The 14,841-nt window shown below is 42.1% G+C and overlaps 1 protein-coding gene across 1 annotated transcript in view; it reads left to right on the top strand.

Moving 5' to 3' along the window:
- Window positions 1-14,841, top strand: part of GNAI2 (G protein subunit alpha i2) — a 150,875-nt gene that overhangs the window by 83,734 nt on the left and 52,300 nt on the right. Inside the window, exons 2-3 of the mRNA XM_063121081.1 lie at window positions 1,312-1,354; window positions 8,028-8,169. Of these exons, the coding sequence (XP_062977151.1) occupies window positions 1,312-1,354; window positions 8,028-8,169 (185 nt within the window). The remainder of the gene's footprint in view (window positions 1-1,311; window positions 1,355-8,027; window positions 8,170-14,841) is intronic.

The following is a 14,841-nucleotide window of genomic DNA, read 5'->3' as shown; positions in this document are numbered from 1 at the left end:
GACTGTGAGCAAATTTGGTGGACTAGCTGAGGCTAGTTATAGTCAGATTTGTGGGAATAAGAAATTTAGCCTTTCCTGACCTCCTGTAGTGCATTTCGTATTCCAGAAAAGTGGCTGTAGAGTTTACCCTCTGTGCAACACATCTAGGAAGGCCTCCTTAGCATTCTTGGTGGTGCTGTCACACAGTGGATCTCCTTTCCTAAAGTATGAAACTGAATGCCTTTTTGGAGACCCCATATGAGACCTAGCTTGGACATCATATTGGAATCAGGATTAAGGGAGTGTGATCCCACTGTAGGTATCACACATGCCCTTCTCCCTCTCACGTAAACTCCTTCTACCCGCTTTTACTTGGGTTTGGCAACCATGATGAGAACCCTACTTAAAACGAAGCCACATAACTCTCCTAAACTCATTCTAAACTCCCAATTAAAAACAGATTCATGGATTCTAATGGTGGAGATGAGAATTTTATTTACTAACTATGATAACAGGAAAGATTTTATAGTCTTTTCTGTTACCCACTTCCAATGTATACATATTTATAAAGATCATGAATACTAATAAGAACCTACAAACAGATTCCCAATGTGAGTTTAAGAGTATGTCAAAGCAAGTAGTGGTCATATGCAATGAAGGGGAGCAAGTGGATTGTGCAGGAACCTCAAGCTTCTTCAACTCTGATTACTGATATGCTTGAACATTGTCCAAGGCCTTCCTGTTTCAGTTGACTTTGGGTAATACTATCACCCCAGTATTGAAAGGTCTGCATTGGTTGCCAGTTGTTTTCCAGGCCTAAACGACTTAGGGCCTGGCTATCTGATGGACCGCCTAACTTGGAATGAACAGTTATTAACAGCAGGAGAAGCCTTTTCGAAGCCCTCTCACTTCCGGAGGCCCATTCTCCTAGGTTGCCCCCAAACTCTGCAGCACACTCCCTTCGGAGTTCTGACTGCATTCTGGAAGGGGGTAGAGACACTTGGCTTTTTAACTTGGCTGTTTAAATTGTTATTATTTTAAAGGTTGTTTTTAATGTTTGACTGTTGTTTTGGTGTTGTTTTGTAAACCACCTTGATTAGCCTCAGAGAAGCAAAATAGAAATATAATCCATCAATCTCTTAAACTGGTAAGCCAAATTCTCAGTTTTTTAAAAGCTATACAGTGGGTAATCTTTGCTTATTTCAGTTGTGGGAGCTGCATCATTTCATCAATGTTCTTTGCAACTCTGTTCATACTTTTAATGTCATCATTACAGACCATGAAAATTACCATTAAAGCCCATGTCTTATGGTTCTACTTTCTTTCCTACAGGTGCAGGAGAGTCTGGAAAGAGCACAATTGTAAAACAGATGAAGTAAGTATTCTTCTTTATTCAAATATTGTAGTCATTCTCAATGTTAGATGTGGCCAGACTTCAGCCATGTGAGATTTACTTCATTTTTATAAGTCCACTAACTACAGAGTCAGGTTCAAAATTACATTCTGAACCCCATGAGCCATACACTGGGCTAGACAAATCTCTATCTGAGATGCTGTTGTTCAGAAATGATAATACTTTAGTTTGGGTGGGGGGAGCCTTTTTGTTGCTGCTACTGTTTAACAGGTTGAGGTAAGAAAGTTGCTGATCTACTGCAAATCATTGAGTGTTCTATCAGTAGATCCCAATCTATTTTCTGCCTACCCCTGTTGTATATCATATTAACACACCTGTTGCAATTATTAATATTTCTTTCACAGGATCTTGCATTGTTAAGCACTAAGAAATCGTAAATGCAGTAGTCAAAGTACTCAAATATTACCTGGTGGTCAGTTGAAGTTTTACACACACACACGTATTCTGTCACATATACATACATAGTATAGATGTAGGTTATATACCAATGACTTCCTTGTACAGAAATTTTCCATGTAGAAATGTTATTTTGCTTGATGTGGTCTTCATTCTTCAGTAAAATGGAAATTGCAGTAGAAAGCAAGATGTCAGTGTTAAAGATCAGCCAAGAAAGCCCTCTTGGCAAGGATAGGAACAGCTGCTGTATCTATAAGAGCTACGTAGCTGAGGGAATTGCATCCAGGACAGTTTCCCCCATCCCATCCTGCAAAACCCCCTGATAAAATTCATCCTAAAAAGCTGAAGATGTAGGATGAGCCCTGTGGTTTAACAGGTACAGTGTTTTTTTTTTAATTCTATAGACTCTTTGGATTTTAGTGGACATTTTATGTACTATTTTATTGGATTATTAGTTTGAGTGCCCCAAGCCCTTGAATTGAGGTAGTTCTGAAATGTATATCAATTTATTTATTTTTTACAGAAAAGCGGCATCTGATATCAGTCCCAACAATAGCAAACTTGGTCACCCTGTGCCAGCTAGTAAGCAGTGAAAAAGGGCCATTCATCGACAAGGGATGGGGGTCTTCATACTTGAAGGACTTCCCCTGTATGCAAGAAAAAAACATTTTAAAAATACATGTGTGTATTTGCACATGTGCACATGTACGTACATGCCTTACCCTCCGTATGAAGCCAGTGCCCATGCAGAGCTCTCCCACAGGAACAAAAGGTTTGAAATTGACAAAAGCAAGGGGGTGAAAGATGTTGGTCTGCGGGCCTAATTTCCTGCCGCTATTCAAAGACAAAACAGGAAAAAGAGGAGCTCTCCCTGAGCTCTCCCTCTCCAATTAGAGACTGGCTGAGTTGCTTGCTGTGCAGCCAGCTCTGAAACTTCTTTCTCTTCTTCCCCTTGCCACTAGTAATACTCAGGATAGATGGTTTCCCCTACCATCACTCCCCCACCACCATTGATTGCTTCAGGAGAGATGGGAGGATCACCCCCACCCCCACCCCATATGAGTCCTTGCCGGGTTCCAGCTTGTCCTCCTTGAATAGGTAACACAGAGATTTATTCACTACAAAGAATGTTTGCTCTCAGCCCTGGCCAGCCCCAGAAGTTCAATGCTGGATTAAGCAGCAAACTGACTTGCTCCAGTGCTGTGCTCTCATTTACTGCAGCAGGAATCCTAGGCTGGGGATTTCTAAAGAATTGTGCATTTCCCACAGTTACGAGGGATTCACTTGGCTCTTGTTCCAGTTGTCCCATAAAGCCTGTCCTCTAAAATATCTCTGACCATTTCTAGGGGTTGAGATGTTACTGACATACTTGATGGTCATACCTTATAGTCCTTAGCCCATCCAGAATGGAGTGGGGTGGATGTTTCCTCAATGTTTTGTAGTGCATCTGGTTAGGCTGCTCATCCAGCTACCAGCATTTATATTCACATGTGTAAGCCCACGCATGGTGTGTACGTGCTGCATCTTAGAATTTTTGATTAGTAGTAGAGATACAGGAAGGCTCTTATTATCCTTGTTTTGTTTAAAAAACACTTTTTGGAAGCAGCATAAAAATCCTTATGGCATTTCTACAGTCGTTATATGCCAGCATTTTGGCTTCTCAGACCACTTACTTATTCTACACGAGATCCAGAGGTGAGAAAATAAAATGTACTGGATGCTTTTTACAACTAAATTGTCATTTAGATTGTGCCTAATTTAGGATATGTGGCACAAACTACTCAAGAGCCATATTTGAGGAGTATGTAAAACTGTGTGCAGTGAAAACTTAATTTCCTGATGGTTTAGGGGCAAGGTGTCTTTTAATATTTCACTGAGTTCCAATTAAAAGTGGAAGGTGACATCAAAAATGCATACAATAGAGATTGCATGCATTGAATAGTGCAGAGAGGGAAAGAAAAATAGTCTTCATGTGGTCAGAGTGGCAGTCTAGAGAGATTGCTGTCATAGCAAACAGTGGGAGCCTGAGGTCTTTGGAAGTTGAGCTAAATCCATGCCTCTTCCAGTCTCCAACTCATTGGCAAATTCAGTAATGTTTGTAATACACTCTTCAGTTATTGTGGTTCACCCAACTTCTAGAGCTTGGAAATCTGTCACCTGCTCTAGTTGTTATTTTATAAACCTGGGCACCAAGAATTAAATATAGAATGTACAAAATCTTATCCAAACCCTGTGGAAACAACTCTAACAAGTAGGAAGAAATCCCTTTTAGTTAACTCTCTGGGTGTTCTTGGGCATTGACTGGGTTCTCGCGACATGACAGCCCATTGTGGGTGACAAGCCACCCCGAGTTACCATGTCATGCGAACCTGGCCCAATTCTCACAGGATGGCTTCTGCATGGGCAACAAACCAACCTAACAACCCATGGCTTGTTTTAGGGGTTGTTGTACCCAGAATGGGTTGGTGTGCCGTCCGACTCCAGCACTGCCAACCCATTGGCAGCAAACAAGTCGCTCAGCAAGAGTGGCAGAACCCCTGCTGCTCTTTCTGAGCGATTTTTCCTGTGCTGCAGTGATAGCCCTTCCACCAGTGCCCAAGTGGCACTTTGGAGGGGCCATTATTCATTCGGCCACCCTCTTCGGGGGTTTTGCACCCTGAATAAAATCTTTTAATCATTTTTTGGTACTGGGAATTGTGCACAAATGTCTTTGTAATTTTTTAAAAACTTTGTAATTTTTGGTCAGTGTTTCGCAGTTGCAGGTGTCAAAGTTTTAAAGTGTGGGATTTATTGATGGGGATCTCTTCCTCCCTTCCATCCCACCTCTCCCCGAGTCTCCCCCAAATTGTTTTAAGGGTGATCTTGGGTCTACCCCATGTTCAGAGCTACCCTTTTACTGCAAATGGGAGCTCTGAAAATGAAGTGGAGGGACCCCCAAGGGTAAGTTCTACAGAACTTGTGGATAACTGCGCTAAGGGTGTGATCTGGTCCCATTTCCCCAGCCTGTCAGTGGGTAATTTGCACACATACCCAGCTGTCAAGTTGAAGAAGGGGGATCAGATTGCACCCGTAGCAACCTGATCCTCAGGCTGTGGTGGGTGCGATTTGCCTAATTACCTGCCCAGGTGCAACTTGTCATGTTGTCCAAACCTGGGCGTCATGGCTTATTTACGGGGGGACAGAAAACAGAAGGCTGTGGTTGCAATAACAAATCACAAATGGGGTGCTAAGCACTCAACCACAAAGACTCACACGTGAAGTGAAAGATAAGCAAAATGTATTACAACTGTGGGTGATATATTAACAACAATCCTACATATACTGTTTGTAATCAAACATACAAAAAGATGTAATTCTCCTTGCTGATACATAGCCTTAAACACCTCAAAACAAATCCAACGGGGCAGAAGCCTCCAATATATGAATAAATCAGGAAAATAATAACAAGAGTAATAAGCAATGTATCAGCACTAAATTCCCAATAACATTTTACAACACAGCATTAAGGTGCAATATTGTACCACCCCACATATTCCTTATTCTAGGCGTCTGGATAAATAAAACAGGTGTCTGATATAGTGCCCGTTTCAAGATGTCTTCGTCAGTTGGATGCTTAATTCATAGAAGGAGCCGTGGCTGTATGTTTGGGGTGCAGCCCTCCCACATTATCGCCTTGTAGTTATCATGTTTAAATCAGCCACATAATGCTCTCAACTGCGTGGGAAGCAACCCTCAAATACCCCAGTTAACAATCCATGGGTTATTTGAGAGTTGTTACTCCTTCAAACAAGCACATTGAAAAGCCTAATTATGTTGGCTTCCCACAGTGGAATTATGCTCAGTGGAGGCTAAGATAAACTAAGAAGTTGTCCTGCTATTTCATTGGAGTTTGTTTGGACCATGTACATGATGCTTATCACAATAGTATTCTAGAACTGACCATTCCAGTGGCAACTGGCCCCATTTAATAGGGTAGGTTCAGGCTTGAATAACATAACCAGTAGGAAACTTTTTCCTTCCTAGCTGCTGGATTATTGAATTGTTGCCTCTGGCTAAATTGACAAGCAGATGGTCTATTTCTTGACTGCTGTGCCTTTCAGAACCTTCCTACTAGCAATGCAGCCAAAACAGGCCATGAGTCGATTTCATCTCTGCTATTAGGAAAATAGCCTAGGGAGGCAAAGACTTGATCTCTGTCTGCTGCTATTTTGTGGCGTTCTGGCTTTCTAGCTGGTGTGTGTATGATTGCCATAGCTGATTTTTGCCTGATGAAGAGAGAGGTAGTCGTCATCTTCAGCATCATCCAGCCTTTGAATTCATCATGCCCAACATAATTTTTTTTAGTAAAAGCAATCAAATTCAAGAACCATAGAATAGCAGAGTTGGAAGGAGCCTATAAGGCCATTGAGTCCAACCCCCTGCTCAACGCCGTAAAAACCGATAAATCATTGTATAGGGTGAACACATAAGAAAAGAGCAGATAAAATATTAATAAGGTAATATAAACAGGCGTGAATGCAATATGTCAGAAGGAATAAATATTGATAACCTTACATGCTGAAGGTCTGTTTTAAACAGGAATGTTTTCACACACAGTGAAAAACCATTCATGACCAGTTAGGTGAGTCTTTCTAGGGAGAGTATTCCATCATCTGAGGGTGGCCATGGAAAAGTCTTTCTCTCTCTCTCTCTCCTGCCAAGAGGAACTCAGAAATTAGCAGGACATATAAGTGTCTCACCATAACATCTTAACAATTGGTCAGGCTCACAAGTCCTTCATGCAGTCCTTCATGTATCCTGGTCCTAAGCTGCATTTAGGTCAGAAATGAATTGGAAAGTAGGGAGTAACATAATCCCAGTAACCAGCTCTGGTTACCTATCAGTCTGGCTGCTGCATTCTGTATCAGCTGAAGTTTCCAGATACTTTACAGAGGCAGCTCCATTCAGGGCGTTTTGCAATAGTCCAGTTTGGATGTAGCTAAGGCACAAGTCACTGTGGCTAGAGCCCAAATCTCTAGGAACAGGCATAACTAGCACACCACCTAAGTTCAAGGCTGGGTTAAGAAGTACCCCCAGGCTACAAATCTGAGTCTTCAAGGGGAGTGAAACCCCATCCCATGCAGACTGAATTTCTATTCCAAAATCAGCTATTCTACTGACTAGAAACAGCCTTGGTCTGGATTAAGCTTAAATTTGTTCGTCATCATCCAGCTCATTACCAACACCAGACATCGGTCCTAAGCGTGTCAGTCTTGTGGCATGTCTTCCTTGGGCTGAATCAAAATTGAGAGCACTGATGCAGTCTTTTGTCTTCAGTGCTACCAACTGGGTTCATGGAGAATTTCATAGCCTAGCTAATCCATCTGCTTCTTAGGCTCCAGTTAAGGCAACATGCAGTGTAATTCAGCTAGCCAAGATACTCTGGATGGAGATAGAGATGAAAATGTCAAAACACTGGGCTTGGGAAGGAATGGAAGTCTCGCTTACATGCAAATCAGGGAAACAAAGAGCCTGTGGAGGGTGTTGTCTTGGCAACACAGAGAAGAGGGGCAGGGCTGAGGGTGAGCAGAATGGGTTCTGGCCCTAGCAACACACCAGAAGTTTGTATGCTGTAGATCTAAGGGACTGGGCTCCCCCCTCACCACTTGCTTTAAAGTACAGTAACCCCATCCTATGGTTCTATCACACAGTGAGCCATTTTAGAAAATCAACTTGAATTGCATTGCATTATTACTGCAAAAAATGACAGGGGAAAGTAGTCATGCATAGGCTTTTAGAAAACAAGGCAAAGCAAGTTGTGTTGGGTCAGAAATCCTTCACATATGTGGAATGTGTACCTCTGAGGTGGGTGGTTTGTGGCATTTCAGATGTTTTGCCTACAACTACCATCAGCCCTAGCCAGTATAGCCAGTGGTGAGGGGATGATGGGATTTGTAGGCCAAAACAACTGGAGGGCCACAAGTTCAGTAATCATCATATGCCCAAGGATCCTTCTTTCCCTTTTTCAGTGGTCTTGTTACCTGTGCAGCTAATATTTTTGTCCTTAAAGTTTGGCCGGTCAGGAGGAAGCAGAAGGAAAGTCATTTCATGCTTGTAATGTTACACCAGACATTTGTTGCTGTTGACTTTAACACAAATATTTTATGTGAAGAACTACAGTGAGAATTTGAAATCCATTTCAGGCCTTCTGTATTTGATCTGCTGACCTTCGAAGTCTCCCTGTTCTGTTCTTTTCCAGGATTATTCATGAGGATGGATACTCAGAAGAGGAGTGCCGGCAGTACAAAGCAGTGGTTTACAGCAACACCATTCAGTCCATTATGGCCATCATCAAGGCAATGGGAAACCTGCAAATTGACTTCGGGGACCCTTCCAGAGCAGTGAGTTTCCTTTCCTCTTTCGTCCTTACTAACCTGTTCTGTCACCATGCTACTGACCATCAACGTTCTTCCTATCTGAAATACTGAGCCTTTCTTGATCCACTACTAAAGTTGAAGAAATGTGCCTGTTTTCTTCAAGTGGGACATCCCAGGGGAGCTGAGGCGTGGAGTCTGGGCACTCCTCATCCCTCCCCTCTCTTAGTAGAAGCAGAATGATGCAAAAGAAACTCATTGGGTAAAAATGAGTTGACTGTTCCATTTGCATTGTAGAATTTGGCTTTTCATGAGAGGTATAGAATTCAGGATACTTTGACAGAAAAAAAAAATACTAACACTATGCCAGAACGTGTAAGGTTCTGGCAAACCTTAAAGCGTAAGGTTTGAGAAGGCTTAAAAAGCAGCAGTATCAAAGCAAAGCAGGAGCCTGGAGCTTCACATTTGCAGTTTCCTTTGACCCTGGTGCTGTCAAAAGTACCAAAGGGTTACCTGGTTAACTACATAACACCTCTAGGGAAGTTGGGTAACAGCACGAAGGTGACTGCTGCTCAGAGCTGTGGAAGAGTGTTGGTTGGACATGATCTTCAAGGTTTAGGTCAGGCTATAGCCAAAACAAATTAGGCATGTAGCTTTCTCTTGGTCTTGCTAAAACTGAAGAGGAGGATCCATGCCCCAAACACATCAATGGTTTTACTGAGGCCTTCTGTATTGGAGCATTTCTTCAAACATTTTTCCTGTTTATTTATTATTATTTATTTAAACTATTTGTATACCACTTGATCAGTATGCTATCTTAGATCACTATGCTATTTACATAAAATACATATAATACAATATAATATATATTTTTTTAAAAAAAATACAACAAGATAGAGCAGTGTCTTGGTCAATTACAAGCTAGAGAAAGCCCGAGTAAACAGATGTGTCTTCAAGAGGCATTTAAAGTTTGCCATAGTTCCTGCCTCTTGAACCACACATGAGAGAGTATTCCTGAGGGTGGGTGCCACTACTGGGAAGGCCCACTTACATGCTGCTACCTGGCAACACACTGTTGGTCATCGGAAGATCAGTAAAGCCTCCTTGGAAGATTTTAGGAGTCGATTTGGAGTAGATGGGGAAGATGGTTGGCTAGGCATCCTGGTTACAAGTTGCTTAGGGGCTTTAAATGTCAGCAACAAAACGTTGAACATGGCTCAGTAGCTAATAGGCAGCCAGTGCAGTAATAGGAGCATCCTAGCTGCTGCATTCTGCACTAGTTGCAGTTTCCGAACCAGGCGCAAAAGCAGCCACAAATTGAGCACATCACAGTAGTCCCATCATTTTATTACCAATGCATGGATCACCATGGCTATGCTATTCCAATCCAGGCACAGGCATAGTTGGCATACCAATTGAAGTTGGTTGGCATGCCAACTGCATGGCTTTCCAGAATTTGAGATTTTTATTATGCTTCTTAGACATAATAAATATTGTTGTCAGAATGGTGATATTTCTAAACTTGATAACATTCCTACGTAGTTAGCATTTCCACATAGGAAAAAGCACACAAACTGTATGCTATGCTGCATTCACAGATAATGGAAAGCTTTGATTGGGTACAGCTTCCATATACACACACAGTGAGATACGCGTGGCAGAGATGGTGGTCTAGATGTGATTTGCATCTTGCTTCTTTTGGGGAGAATCCAACAGGGGTGTTTACGCTTATGCTGATTCTCCTGCACCCCACTGATTCTCTTGTGCAAGTCTTGCAGATCCCGTAGTGCAAGTGGGACCAATCACTTGCGCAACAGAGATTTAGCACATCACAGAGAAAGCCCTGAAATAAGCAGAAATGCTCATTTCTTGATCAGGACAGATTGTCAGCGCTCACTTATGCAAACTCTATCGACCTGCCTTGTTCCAGAAATGAGCATTTTCACTCATTCCCAGTTGCCTTTGGAAGTACTACATCTTAGTTCCACAAGCAGTGGGTGCCACTTGCCGATGGGGATTGTTGGGTCACAAGAGAATCAGTGAGGGTGTAAGCGCCTTGTTGGATTCCGCACTTTGTGAAAGTACTCTCCATGTAGGAAATATCTATCCTGTTTTGAGTGCGATCTTTTGCATCTTTGGGAAGCCGTGCCCAGCAACACATGAATCTGCTCCCAACCTTTGCCTTCCTTTGTTGATGCTGCTTCCTAAAAGTGCATGGAGTGGCTTCAGGCAGCACCACCAAACAGTGTGCTCTCCATCCCCACCCAGCCCTTTTTTCAGGAAATGCCATGTGTGTATGTTTACATGTACAGGGGTAATGGTTACAATTTTTGGCTTGGCCAACCAATAATTGTAGACACCTGACGGAACTATAAAAGTCTGTCGTAATTAAGTTGTTCTTTGTGTTTTTGTTGATTTCCTAAAGCTTAAATTAATCGCAGTCTGTGCAGCCAGAAAGCTGTTCATTGTCTACGCTTTGTTTCTGCTCTCCCAAGCAATTCCCCACAGAATCCTTGGAATAAGAAATTCTCCATAAACAACATGGAGGAAGGAGGTGATGACACATCCTCTGAAGGGGGGGGGGGCATGCACATGACGTGATGTTGCAATTTTAAGGAGGTTATAGCAGTTTGCCACCGACCTGTAACCTAAGCAACCAAGAGGGGTCATGACCAGCAGAAAGAGGGGGTGGATTCAGTAAGCAATGACTAAAAGCAGAAGAAAGAAGAGATCTGAGAATTGCTGAGGAGAATAAGCTGCGTGTTTTGTGTGGGATACCTGTATGCGTGGCTGCTGAGAGGGTGGTGACTGTAAGCAGTCTGTACGTAAGGAGACCTGAAGCTCTACTGAACTGAGTAAAAAAGAATAGATGGAGGCTTCATTTTGGAGAATTGACTGCTTTGGGACATGTTCAAATATGCACAGCAGCACTGAGGGTTTGATGAGGGCTGTTCAACGAAGAACATTGCTGGAAGGATTAATTTACAGTTTTAAGAGATCATTTGATCACTCTGTGCCTGTGGGAAGACACCCCTGGAGTCATGGATGGGAAGGTATTGGTGGGTAACTCTGTAAGGGGTGATTTGCACTCTTTAACATTGACCCACTTGGCACTTGAGGACAATTCATAGGGTGTTTAACCCATGAATTGTTGGGGCCACGTGGGAGCTGCCTCCCACCTGCTCACTGCTTTCGCTTTGCATCCAGATCGCAAAAGATGAAATGCACCCCCAGAAATTTCAGTTGTTGAGGGAGAAACAACCCAGTGTGTTAACTCAACAAACAAACCAAGGGTTAATACTCTGTGTTGTTTCTCCCTGAACAACCCAAAGTTCTGGATTTGTGCATCTCATGTACAACTCAGGAACAGATTTTGTAATCCAGATGCAAAATGTCAAGTGGGTGGGAGGCAGCAGCTGTGCTTGCTCATTCCCATGCACCCCTGGCAATTCATGGGTTAAGCAATTAATGAATTGTCATTACTTGCAAATGGAGACACTCTGTGAAGAAGTCTTACATACAACTGCCTTATGAGACAGGCTTCACCTTTCTTTTTTTTAAAAAAAGTTCTATCTGCCACCAGTTCTCCTTTATGCCTTAATTCTGTGGAGAAGATATCCAGAGTGGCATACTACTGATCAGTCTGGGAAGGGGTAGCTGCCAGCTGAATTGTATTTATTACATTTCTATACCACCCAATAGCCAAAGCTCTCTTGTCACCATGGGTGAATTCAGGCTGCTTTTCTCCTTGCTCTCCTTGGATAAGTACACACAGTATAAAGCCAAGCAGCTTGGGGACAACAGGAGATTGCACCTTAAGATAGATGGCTGAGCCAATATTCATTTCACAGAGATTTTATGAAACACAAAGTAAAAGAGATCAAGGAGAGAATTAAGCACCGCACAGGATGAAAATAAATAATATCCAAAACAGCTCTGCATAGCCTATACTTGTAACTGGGAAACTAAGTGGTCAGCTTTCCTGCTCATGTTTCACAGGTCTCCTTGGGTGTAAAGTGGAAGACAAAATACAGAAGTTTGGGTGGGTGGGTTGACGGACAAGAGGAGAGCATTGCTCCAATCAAGAGTTAGCCTTGGGGCTTGGTGGAAACCTAGCAAGTAGCTTATTGCACCCCATCCTAGAGAGATAGAAAAGGGAGGCAGGTATTTTGGGGATGCTTAATGTCATTGAATACCAAAAGCCTTGTCCTGTTTGGTATTTGGAAACAAGGCAGGAATCACACGCAGTGACAGTCATGGGGAAATGGGTTTGGCTGATCATTGAGGATCCTTACAAGGAGCAAATCCATGATGTCTTAGGCTGTCCTCCACACCATCTTTCTCTCCCATTTTGCCTGTTGTTTTACCATACTCCTTTTTGCTCTGTTCCTTTCAAGGTGGGTTTATTTAAATCAAGGCAATTTAAATCATGATTTAAATCAACAATGTAATAGGTTTCCCATTGAAATGTTTTCATATCTTTCCTGAACATTGGTGCAGATCTGACCACTAAGTTATGTTAATTTACAGCTAAACAGAGTATTATTTATGCTGTTACAAGCAAGCTTCACGTCTCTTTTGTCCTGCTGTATTTTGTGTGCTTTCATTTTTATAGAAGGGATGTTTTAAACTATTCACATGCAGGGTCTTTCTTTTGACAGTTTGAAGTTAACACCACAATCTAATGCATGTCTCCTCAGAAATAAGTTCCATTGACCCAGTTCACACAATCAGGATAGCCCACAGTACGCTGCAGCGTGTGCCAGTGTGTGCCAGGCAGGATTTGAATATTCACCTCCTGAACACATTGGGCAGCAGGGTTTGTGCGAGGATTAAACAACCCTTGCATAACCCTAGAATAGGCCATGGTTTATGTGAAGGTTGTCTAATCTTTGCACAACCCCCGCTGCCTGGGTTTGCATGGGACAACAAGCCGTGGCCAGGTAGTGAATAACCCACGGAGGGCTGTTCGACTGTGCAAACCAGCCGATTGAGTTCAGTGGGGCTTACTCTCAGGTAAGCGGGTATAGGATTGCAGCCTAAGTATGAGAATACAGGAAGATGCATACTCAACAATTTTGCCTTCTCTTTTTCTTTCCAACGTTGCTCTTTTCTGCTTCACTCTGTCTTGGCTGATCCCTGCCCTCACAGTAAACAAAGTAGCAAATACGAACAAAATGTCACAGCAAGATTTGATATTTATTGGGCTAATAAACTCCAATTTAATATTTTTAATGCTTTTGGGTTTTGGTTTGTTTTTAAAGCATCATTTTTATCCATCCTGCTATATTGACTTGGCTTGCACAATCACAGCGTGGCTAACAAGCCATGGTGGCTTGTTGACCCTGCTGCACTTGCTGGCCAGATTTCCCTAATTACTCTCACTGGTGCAGCTTGCCACATCATCCAAACCCAGGCAGCATGGCTTTTTGCGGTGGCAGCATCCCCCAAATAACCCATGGGTGAAATAAACCACTGTAGCATGCAATCCATGCCACAATTTGATGTTGTGCGGACAACTTGATGTTGTGCGGACTTTATACTGTTAGTTTTACCCTACCCTGTGCCTGCTTACCCTACCCTGTGCCTGTTGGCATTCTCTTCCCCTCCTTATTGTTTTACTATGATTTTATTAGATTGTAAGCCTATGCGGCAGGGCCTTGCTATTTACTGTTTTACTCTGTACAGCACCATGTACGTTGATGGTGCTATATAAATAAATAAATAATAATAATAATAACAATCATGCAGACTGGCCCAGTGGCTTTCTGCTTAACTAACTCCTCTCCCTTGTTTGGGCCACCTCCACCATCAGCACAGAATAACAGTAGCAATCCTATCTCACCCGTGTCTTTGCACTTGTGGCTTTAGTCAGAGAAATTGAAAGCCCAGCATTCAATAAGCAGGAGATGTTAGGCTGGACAGAGCCATTGTCATGAGATGAAAAACTGAAAATGCTCATGTTTTTTTTTTTTTTAAATTATTTATTTATTACATTTCTATACCGCCTAATAGCTGAAGCTAATTGATAGAAAGCTTCATTTTTATGAGTTTGCAAGTGTAGGTTTAGCATATTTATGATGAGATGTAATTGTAATATGTAATTTTTTAAAGTTAGAAATTTAGTATTTTACTCATGATTTTTTAAAAGCAACAACAAGAAGTCAATTTAAATCGAAGAAATCTGATTTAAATTTAAAACATTTTGGTGGGGGGATTTTTGTTTTTTAAAGCAGTGTCTGTACACACATATCCGTATTTGGCTCAGCCCTGCTCTGATTACATCACTTTTTTGATCTTGATGTTAGCTGGTAATTTCCCCAAACATTCTACTGCCTTTTCAGTTAATTTAATAAAAGGGGTGGGTGGGGCTTGCATTATTTTGTTCCTGTGGAAAACAGTCCTTGATCATGAGATGCCTGAACAGTTTGGGTCGAGATTTGCACATCAAGAAAGAAAATAAGTCAGTCATTTTAATTGCCCGATGTTTGTTTGTTTTATGAAATTTGATCAGCACCTCTCCCTTATAGTTCTTGCAAAATTGCTAAAAGGAGCCAGATTTATGCCATCCAAAAGTGCTCCTGGCTGTTTGCCATAAACAAACATAGCATCTGTTTACATAAAATGGAGCGTGCTGTTTTATTCCTGAAACTCATTGAGGAAGATTCTGTCCAAGCATTTTTATACATATGCCAAAGC

Source organism: Elgaria multicarinata, chromosome 3 (genome assembly GCF_023053635.1).
Source record: "Elgaria multicarinata webbii isolate HBS135686 ecotype San Diego chromosome 3, rElgMul1.1.pri, whole genome shotgun sequence".
Classification (NCBI taxonomy): domain Eukaryota; kingdom Metazoa; phylum Chordata; class Lepidosauria; order Squamata; family Anguidae; genus Elgaria; species Elgaria multicarinata.
This window is presented reverse-complemented; position numbering and strand designations above follow the sequence as displayed.